A 9,939-nucleotide genomic window follows, 5' to 3' on the forward strand; every position below is an offset into this window, starting at 1 on the left:
CTACTAACTCGTGAGAATGTTGCGGATTCACACTTCATATCGTCCATAACACAGCGGCCGACACGGCTGCAAAACTCCGCCTTGCCCGGTTACGCATGTGCAGCCTGCGCGCGCCGTACTTCAGCGGACGGCCTAGCGGAAACCCACGCGCGATCGGCTTGCGACGGTGTCACATTCCCCTTCACCAGCACGACTTTTTCCTTCACATTGTGCGCCAGCGACTGACCCACACAGTCAAACTGTCACGTAGCTGCGCGACTCCAGTGCCTCGTAGTTGCACACCTGGCGAAGACCCCAAGCATTCGCCTCAACGAGATATAAACAATGTTCGCTCGCGGTATTTCTGGCCACTCACAGGTCTCCTCGACCTAGTCTTCGACGTCGTCGGGGTGAATGTAGGTCACTGTATCTGTGAAGAAGGATTGTGCGGTGTTTACAGTTTACAGCTGACAAACTTACGCGCCGCGAACGAGTATGCGCGGAGGTTTGAAACTGATGGATAATCCGTAGACATTTAGTACGCCAATAAAGGAAAGCGGTAGACAGCTGCAAGAACGCTCTAGTTACCGATTATTAACACTTCACGCCGTGATCGACTTGGTACTACGCTGGCTGCTACTGGTACCGACGACGAAGCACTGCCGTTCGCAGACGCGGAGCTAATTCTTGCGTCGCACGGGCAAATGCGCGCCGCTGAACGGTTCAGACAGCGACGAATAAGTCAATGGCAGCGACGATACCAAACAAAACAGCTTAAAGAAACGAAAAATCAGCAAACACAGGCTTTAGCAGGGACCTCACACCAACAATAGCGTGCCGGTTCGAGTACGCGCAGCCCAAGATGGCGATTTCGCCAATCTTGCACGTTAGACGGCGCGCATTTCAATATGGCGCCTCCCTGGCGTGAGAACTTGAAAAGGTGGGTGCAAATACCATCCTGAGTGACGATACGCCAGTAACAATGACGTCGACGATCTGAGTGTATTTGTTGTGGCGCCGACGCCAGACGACGCTTTCACCGGCTCTCACTCACAGCCAGTGGCTCTCCTTGCTGTCCCGATCCGTGCCTGCGATTCATCGTGTCGTATCGACTGATTTGTCGTGTGATCCTCAGCGCGAGTGAGATCAATCAGAGCGACTACGTGCCAGCACGTCGGGGAACCGCTGCGTAGTGCGGACCTGCTCGTCGAGGCGCGGAAAGTGCGTGGCGTTTCATTACACGTACGGTACACGCCAACACGACCACAAGCTATCAAAGTGGAGTAGCCTATAGATAAATAACATCGCTAACAAGTAACACGTAATAGTGAATGGTAGTTCGTCCGTGGACTTCCTTGCGCTGGCGTAATACCGGGTTACTGCAGCCGTAACCGTGAGAGGCCGGATAGGTGGGGCCATCTGGCGGCGCAAAGAAGAACCTGGCAAGCACAGAATTGTTATTGTAGACACCTATCGTATTCTATTTTTCCGCTGGTGTGCATTCGCTATGCCGATATTCCATAGACCCCTTTGCGTATACCGGAATGCCGTGCACGCTACAATTCTCTGATATAGCTAATTGAGACACACCAGCGAGTATGGCCCAAGCGCGCGTCCCCGCGCACCTCCTCGTTGCTGCTTGGAACGGCGACCATTTCTGAATCGCTGTTTTGCAAAGGGTCGAAGCGAAAATGATTCGCGACGTCGCGTATCGCGGTGATTCTAAGTTCCAGAATGTCGTCTTCAACACAAGTCGATACTTTTGACGGCGACGACGGCGACGCTGGTGACAAGGCATGACTGAACGTGCGCGCCTAGCAGACGAAATGTTAGCTGAGCAGCTGATCCTCACGTCACTCCTTTCTGTGGACAAGTGGTAAACTGGGGCGCGGTCTGGAGTTGACCGCGAGGGAGCGCTGCCAGCGCTAAAAAAAAAGGCGGGCTTGCAGGCCGTTTTCAATCGTGCTAGATACCGGCGATATAATCAATAAAACAGATAGGTATTCGTCCCTCAGTTGCATTTTCGGTCGCGAATCGCTACTAGGGGGTAGATAACTACTCGTGGATGCAAAAATCTTGACATGCGTAAATTTGATGTCAGTGCTCCTTTAATGTACGCGTTTTGGTTGCGAGCGCTTTACGTGTTTTGGTTGCGTGGATGTGTGCGCGTATGAATGTGCCATTTTCTGTGCTCGATTAATTTTATTTTAAAGCTGTTTCAACGTGATAGCTTGACTCCCTCGGAAGGAGTGCTTTCACTCTATTTGCAATGCCCATAGACTGTCGCGCCGCCTAGCGGAATTCAGGCGTGTCCTCTCGAGGAGGGTTAGTATATGACAAAATGGCCGCCCTATGCAGTCGCTGCCTTGTTCGGCCGTGCTAGCCTCAGTGTTAACGCGTTAGCAAGAAAGAAACACTACGGCTTTGCATGTTTCGTGCATCAGTGAACAAGTTGGACCCCCCGTGACAACCTAAATACGATCTTTTCTTGCAAGACGTGAAGTTTACGTCAAAATACTTGGTGAAGCACCCTTGTGAAGCCACGCTGCCATTGATGGCCCACAGCGTATATATTTAAACTCCGTGAGCTTTTTTGAAGCCACGTAGGTAAGTGAAGACTTATTCTTTTGGCACTGACTACGGTGACGGGGTCCGTCAGCGCAGTACCGTCGTAAAAGTGATGGGGCCCGTCACCGTAGTGTAAATTGTAATAGTGACGGGCCCCGTCATCGTAAAGCAGTGACTACGGTGACGGGGCCCATCAGCACAGTACCATCGTAAAAGTGACGGGGCCCCTTTACCGTAGATTTTTGGTCGTTTTAGGCGCCCTCGTCGTGTGGCATTCATGGCGTAGTAGTTACTTGTGTGAGGCAATAAAGAAAAAATTCGGCAGATCCCGCACGCACCGTGGGAGTCGATGTTATGCGAAGCATGCGGCGGGAAGGTGACTGTGGAGTAATTTTTTTTACAAAGCGACACGTCACAAAATGACGCTAAAGATGTGATAAATTTTATACGCACACATATATGTTGAAGAGCCGCATATGTGTTATATAACCAGTTGTTTACGGTGGGGTAACCCTGCCAACAGCAACGTGGGTATTACCAACGCCAGAAGCGAAGCGGTAAGCTGATATGTAGTGCTTATACATGTCCCTTCTGATGGAGAACGCACGCACGTTTCACGAACCCGTGTGCTTGTGTGGAAGAAGTTCTTGACAGTTCTTGAACAAGGTCATCATCACCGTGATCAGTGAGCACAGTGATGTAATAGCTGTGCCAATTGCGCCAAACTGCGCCAAGACGTCAAACCTGCTACATCTCCGCTGTTCTGCGCCAAAACTGCGCCAAACTATTCGCACTGGATGGATGGATGCTATGAGCGTCCCCTTTATAACGGGGCGGTGACATGTCTGCCACCAGGCTCGAAGGCGAAAAAAAAGAGAAAGAAGAAAAAAACTTCCTTGTTTCATGTTGTCCTAACGCCTTATCTACATTGATTAAATCTATGTTATTATACCAAAAAATATAAATTCACGGTCCATCTCTCTGCGTCTTAAGGCAGAATGACCTTTTTTTTCCCAATTATTTATTTTTGTACTTTATCTCTACTTTTCTGCCACCAATACTCTAACCGTCTCTTACTTATTTCTATCGCGGACGTGTTCAGCTTTCCATTGTTGTCCCTAAAACCCAAGGCTTCATGTAGACTCGTGCCCACACGTATACCTGGGTGAATATCGCCACATTCAATCAGTACATGTTCCATCGTTTCCTTAGTTCCCCCGCAGCATGTACATTGTTCTTCTTCGTTACTGAATCTCGCTTTATAACTACGCGTTCTAAGGCAGCCCGACCTTGCTTCAAACAGTAAAGCGCTTCCCCTTGAATTATCATAAACCTTTCCCTCCTTATTTCGTTTTTTCCTTTTCGGTAGTTACTCAGAGCCGGCTTCTTTTCCATCGCTGTCATCCAATAAGTCCTCTCCGCCTCTCTGACCTTCCGCTTAATGCTCCTTGTTGCCATATCGCCTGCACTGCTAGCCGTATATTTACTGGTGAGCCTCCTAGTTCTTTTTCTCCACTGCGTGTCAACGCTTTTTCTATACAAATACCTGAAAACCTTCTCTGCCCATCTACTCTCCTTCATTTTCCTCAGCCTCTCTTCGAATCTCATTTTGCTCTGCGCTTCCCTCACTTCAAAGCCTGTCCATCCCATATCACCCTTTACCGCCTCATTTGTCGTCTTCCCGTGAGCGCCCAACGCGAGGCGGCCCACCGTCCTTTGATTTACATCCATTCCTGATTGTACCTCTGACTTCATGCACACCACTGAGTTCCCAAATGTAAGCCCCGGAACCATCACACCCTTCCACAGCCCTCGAAGCACCTCGTACCTATTGTATCCCCATAAAGCTCTGTGCTTCATAATTGCAGCATTCCTCTTTCCCTTTGCTACCGATGCTTTCTCTTGTACCTCCATATATCTATCCCCCTCATTTACCCATACTCCGAGGTACTTGTACTCGCTTACCCTCGGTATTTTTTGGCCCTGTATTAAGACCGTATGGTCTCCGTGATCATTGAATACCATCAATCCACATTTTGTTGCACTAAATCCTAGTCCTAGAGCCTTACACTCCCTTCCGCATATATCTGCCAGTCGCTGTATATCATCTTGACTGTCCGCAAATAAGACAATATCATCAGCATAAAATAGACCTGGAAGCTTCTGCTCAACCATCGCTCCGACCTGTTTGTGTGACAAATTAAATCCAATGTTGCTACCTTCTAGCGCTTTGATGATGATGATGATGATGATGATGAATTGTGGTCCTGCCCTTTGTAACGGGTAGGCAGCTCTCAAGTGCCTTAACCAGAAAAAAAAAAGGAAAAAGGAAAAAAAGACGTCGAGAGAACAGAGAGATAGGAGAGAGAGAAAAAAAAACTGATATACACACACACACAAAACGAGTTATCACGTTTGCAACATCCAGCTAGTGTCACCTTGCAGACCGGCTACATTGATCATCTACATCGTCTGCGCGTCGGCATTGTCTGCGCGTTCTGCGCCACCACTGCACCAATCTTTGTTTTGTGACGTGGGCCGCTCTGGCCACCGCTGTGTTCTTGTCCGTATCTCTTCGGAATCCCAGTGCCAGCGGGAAGGTGGTGCCCTCTACGTGACCCGGGCACAAGTCAGCGCAGCGGAGGACAAGGTGTTCTGTGGTCTCCTCCTCAACGCCGCATATTCGGCATATGGCCCCGGCCACGTCCGCTGATGTGTCGAACCTGCGAAGGTATCCCAACGTACGCAGCGCTCCTGCACGTGCCTCAAAAAGGAGTGCACTGCCACCGCTGTTGTCGTAAAGGGGCTCCATGCCAATGTCGGCCTTGTGAGTGCGGTATGTGAGCAGGGTGGATTTGTCTTCCATGGCACGCCGCCACTGCCCCGTCTCCTCCTCACACACCTGCGTCTTCACGGCATGGGCCCACTTGTACATCTTGTCCTCAATCACAGGTTTTGCAGAGAAGCCGAACTTTCTTTTCAGGTTGCCCAGGCGTCTGCACCACTGCGTTTGTGTGCCGGTAAGGCTCGCATATCTGAACAGTCGCCGGGGCCACCGTTCGTCGTCCATGAGTCGCAGGCGTCCTTCGTATGTAGCCTTACTTCTCGCCTCGCGCGCCTCAAATGTGGACCATCCTAGGTCACCCTGGATGGCCTCTATGGCGACACGCCCGTGGCATCCAAGGGCCATACGGCCCACCTCCCGTTGGCCACGCTCCAGCCATTGCCTGGTTTTCACAGTGAGGCACAGTATGGCATTGGCAAATGTGAGGCCTGGGACGTGTATAGCCTTCCACAAGTCTCGGATGAGGAGGAAACGGTTGCATCCCCATAGACTTTTCCGGCGCAGCACGTTTGCTGCTCTCTGCGAAGTCTTGCGCAGGTTTTCTTCATGCACCCCCAACAAGTCACCGGAGGTGCTCAATACCACCCCGAGGTATCGATATTCAGTGGCCCACTGTATCTGATCTCCTCCTGGCAGGTATATGTTGGCGGTAGGATGGGAGCCTGACAGCTGTAACGCCGCAGACTTCTTTGCATTGAAGGCCAAGTCTAGGTGATACAGATGGGTCGCAGCGAGGGTGACCAGTTGTTGCAGGTCCGTTGGGCTTTCGGCTAGCAGGACCAGGTCGTCAGCATAAACTAAACCCGGCAGCTTCCAAGTCACGGGCATTCCATCGTACAAGTGGGTGAATGAGAAGCCGATACCGGATGCTAGGAGCATATGTTCCAGTCCAGAAACATAGATCATGTATAGCAGGGGTGACAGAGGGCAGCCCTGCTTAAGTCCCCGTGTTACCATTACTGGTCTGGACTGGGCTCCGTCAAAGCACGCTATAACTGAGTTATCTTTGTACAGCCGTCGCATTAGGCCGACCCACACCTCTGACATTCCGACCTCCGCCATCCGCTGGAATAGGGATTCATGTGGGACACTGTCATATGCCTTAGCTACGTCAAGAAAGCAACCATACAGGTTTCTGGACTCCTTGCGAGCCATTTCTATGGTTTGCATCAGCACGAAGAGGTTGTCTTCCAGGCGTCGGTCAGCTCGGAACCCGTTCTGCAAGTCGGTGAGCACGTTGTTGTTCTCTGCCCACCACTCATCCAGGCCTTCAATACCTGTGCAAATACACGGTATAGGACGCTTGTTACAGTCAAAGGCCTGTAGTCTCGTAGAAGCCCAGCATCTCCACCTTTCTTTCTCACCAGGCACACCCTTCCTGTTCGCCAGGCTGTAGGGACTGTGTCACCCGCCACGATGCCAGAGAAGATGTCGGCAAGGTGATCTCGGGCAGCATCCCCCAGGTGTTTTACAACACCGGCGGGTATGCCATCGAGTCCTTTGGCCGTGTGTGCATAAATGCGTGCGATTGCCCTGTCCACCGCTCTTCGTGTCACTTGCCATTTCATGGTCTCATATTCGGGGCAGTGGATTTCTGCTTCATTCTCCTCTGCGGCCACGCAGGCTGACTGTGTGGGTTGGTACAGACGATGCATATGTTCTGTAAGATGTTCCGAGAGATCACAGACGGCCAGATCCGTCTCCTCATTCCGAATCCGCGGCATGGCTGGCCTCCTGTCGAGCGATGACACATATGTCCAAAACCGCCGGGAGCCGTTTCGCCTGTCTTCAGTTAAGGCTTTCAGCTGCTTGCCATTGTGCTCGGCAATCTTGCGTTGCACTATCGCTTGCATAGCTCTTTTGCAGTCCAGGTACCTCTGCCAGAGCTCTGCACATTCGTGTGGAAGGAGTGTCCTTACCGCTTTTCTGTGTAGGCGATTCGCCTCCCGTCGAGCACTTAGTGCCACTTGGACCTCCTTGTCCCACCATGGCTTCCGGCGCACCCCTCCACGGGAGTTAACGCATACTTCATGTGCTTCCATTATCTGTTGCAAAGCTTCTACATACTGGTCATAGGAAGGAGACTCCAGATTCATGAGCCGGCCTTCAAACTCTTGAGCGATGTCATCATATGTCTCTTCCGGTAGGTAGCGTGCAGCCGGCTCACGACAGTCGGTCCGTTTTTGGCGCCATGCGGAAGTCGAGAAGGTCAATTTAATTCGGTTATGATCACTTCCCACACTGAACTTCCCCTCCTCGTCTATTGTGATTGATGTAACGTGGCGGGACAGCTTTGGTGACATAAGTACATAGTCGATGCATGAATGGCTGTTCCTAGCACACCACGTGAATTCACCCTCGCAGTCAGAGCGAAGGTTGGCTATTTCCAAGTTCAGTTCACGAGCTGTCAGGTCCACCAGGTCTCCGTTAAAATCCTGGAACCCGTCCAGAGCTTGTAGATGACCATTGAAGTCGCCCATGAGTAGAACTTCTCTGTCAGCTGCCCATCGTTGTACATCCATTGACACACATTCCATAATTCGAGCATTTCCATCATGCTGTCCATTGGTCACTGCGAGGTAAACCACACCTACTATCACGGGAATCCCTAGGATGCTACCACGGAGCCACATGTGTTCAGTGCATGGGCAGGTCAATCTATCCCACATCGCACCGGACCGCCACAGGATACCTATTCCCCCACCTTTGCGTGTATTCCCTTCGCGGTTGGAGCCTGACCATTCCCAGTTTGGATGTACTGGGGGTTCCTCCAGTCCACGAAGGTGCGTCTCTGTTAGTGCATAAAGTTCCATTTTTTCACTGTCTAGCATCGCATATAGCTCTTCCCACTTGCTCGGCTTTCTTGCGCCATGTACATTGAGAAGACCCACGTTGGTTTCCCTTACACGTAGGCCACGGTGGTGGCGGCGACGGTGTACATGCTTTACTCCTGACTGGAAGGACGAGGGGGCTTTCTGCGCTTCCCCTGGTCCTGTTTCCCTGCCATCTGTAGCATCGCCTGTCCGAGGGCTGTCATAAGCGGTGCCAAGGGGTGCGAGTACCCGCTTGTCCGTTTCCGTCGTACTGTAGGTCCAACCGGCTGGAGTCCTAAAAAAACACAAAGCCTGTGTCCCAGGCGTGTGCCCAGCTCCTCAGCAGCGCTGGCTTTGTAGAGCAAGCTGTGTACCCCACCTGTCGGTGCTCGCGTGGTGCTTACAAACTCCACCTGTTGGCCCAGTTCGTCGCAGACTTTCCTGAGCTTCTCGTTCCACAGCTTGCATTTTCTCTGCATTATGTCATTACAATGTTCCGGTTCAGGAACACCGTACACAATGAAGCGATGTTTATTGGCTCTCGCCTGCCACGTCTGCATCCTGGACTTCAGCTCTTGTATTGGAATATCTGGGGAGGCATCATTGTCCACGATATCGCTGCTTCCACAATGTATGACCACAACTGCCTCTGGTGCGCTCCAAATGTCCACCGCAGCATCCATTTCAGTCATCACCTTCTGGAGGGTGGCATCCTTCCATGTGCGGTACTGCACAAGTTTGTTCCACTTCACAGTGCGTAGTGTGGTGTGCCTCATTCTGAAGGCATTCCTGTCTCCATATATGAAAGCACACCGACTTTTGTTCAGTGGCTCTCTGAAGCGCTCCTGTTGTTTGAGCTCCTCTTTGTTGGAGGATCTCATTTCGCTCGAGCTCTTGCCCAGGTCATTACGCTTTTTGTTTCTCAAGGTGGGCCTCCACTCCTGGACCTCCAACGCACATTCGTCATCCACTTGGCTGCACTCTTCCCCTCTCGGTTCCAGTGACCCTGGGCAGCTTCCCGGAGCTGCCTGGTTAGGCTCCTTGTCACGTGCGCGACGTTTCTTGTCTTCCTTCTGGGGCAAACGCGACGTCGCACTGTCTGTTGCAGCATGATGCGACCCTTCAAGCTTTTCGGTCTGGGACCCTTCCGTCGCGCTCTTCAGGTCATCAAGCTGTGTCTGCAGCTGAGAAACCCGCGCCTGGAGTTCTTCTCGCATGCGAGTCTCCCGGCCCAGCTGAGAGAGGGCGTCGCTCAGCCTTGTCTCTGTATTCTCTAGCTGCAGCGCACACTCCTCTTTATGCCGCCGCAGCAACTGCGTGAACTCCTCTCGCAAGATGTTCAGCCGGACGCACTGCTTGCAGTCATAGTGCGCTGTCGCGCTTGCCTCCTCTACAGACTCAAACGGCGTGTCCTCGATGTCGATCCACACATCGCAGCTTGTACACGCCACCCAGCTGTCTCTCTTGTTACTGGCTTCAGCGGACGGGCTTCGTTTGCCTCGCGTTCTGCCCATGCTGCGGTTCTTGGTCACGTTTAGTGCTCAAATATCCCGCTTCCGCGCGCCACCACGAGGTCACGCTGCTAGCGCCATCTGTTATCTGCCTCGTGGAGTAGCTTGTACCGATGGGTCAGTTGGTTAGGCCTACCCCCTCGCCGGCACGGGAAGCTGCACACTAACCAACGGGGACAGCAGACATAACCTCACGAGGCGCACGTCGCACACAGCCCAACAC

At 52.0% G+C, this 9,939-nt stretch overlaps 2 protein-coding genes across 2 annotated transcripts; both read right to left on the reverse strand.

Moving 5' to 3' along the window:
* Positions 1-4,981: 4,981 nt before the first annotated feature.
* Positions 4,982-7,872, reverse strand: LOC119384788 (uncharacterized). The gene is made up of 2 exons (XM_037652486.1): positions 6,801-7,872; positions 4,982-6,669 (listed from the first exon to the last, which is right to left on the reverse strand). Exons 1-2 carry the CDS (start codon positions 7,870-7,872, stop codon positions 4,982-4,984), a joined length of 2,760 nt encoding a protein of 919 aa, XP_037508414.1.
* A 448-nt stretch (positions 7,873-8,320) lies between these two features.
* LOC125757550 (uncharacterized) lies at positions 8,321-9,719 on the reverse strand. The gene has a single exon (XM_049413128.1). The coding sequence runs from the start codon at positions 9,717-9,719 to the stop codon at positions 8,337-8,339; it is 1,383 nt and encodes a 460-aa protein (XP_049269085.1). The 3' UTR covers positions 8,321-8,336.
* Between the last annotated feature and the right edge of the window lie 220 nt (positions 9,720-9,939).

The sequence above is a fragment of the Rhipicephalus sanguineus genome, chromosome 3, assembly GCF_013339695.2.
Source record: "Rhipicephalus sanguineus isolate Rsan-2018 chromosome 3, BIME_Rsan_1.4, whole genome shotgun sequence".
Taxonomy (NCBI): domain Eukaryota; kingdom Metazoa; phylum Arthropoda; class Arachnida; order Ixodida; family Ixodidae; genus Rhipicephalus; species Rhipicephalus sanguineus.

Coding starts and splice junctions, on each gene's coding strand:
- LOC119384788 (XM_037652486.1), bottom strand. CDS start 7,872: ATGGGCGACTTCAATGGTCATCTACAAGCTCTGGACGGGTTCCAGGAT. Junction 6,670..6,800: donor CTTCTCTGGCATCGTGGCGG/GTGACACAGTCC, acceptor GTATTTGCACAG/GTATTGAAGGCCTGGATGAG.
- LOC125757550 (XM_049413128.1), bottom strand. CDS start 9,719: ATGGGCAGAACGCGAGGCAAACGAAGCCCGTCCGCTGAAGCCAGTAAC.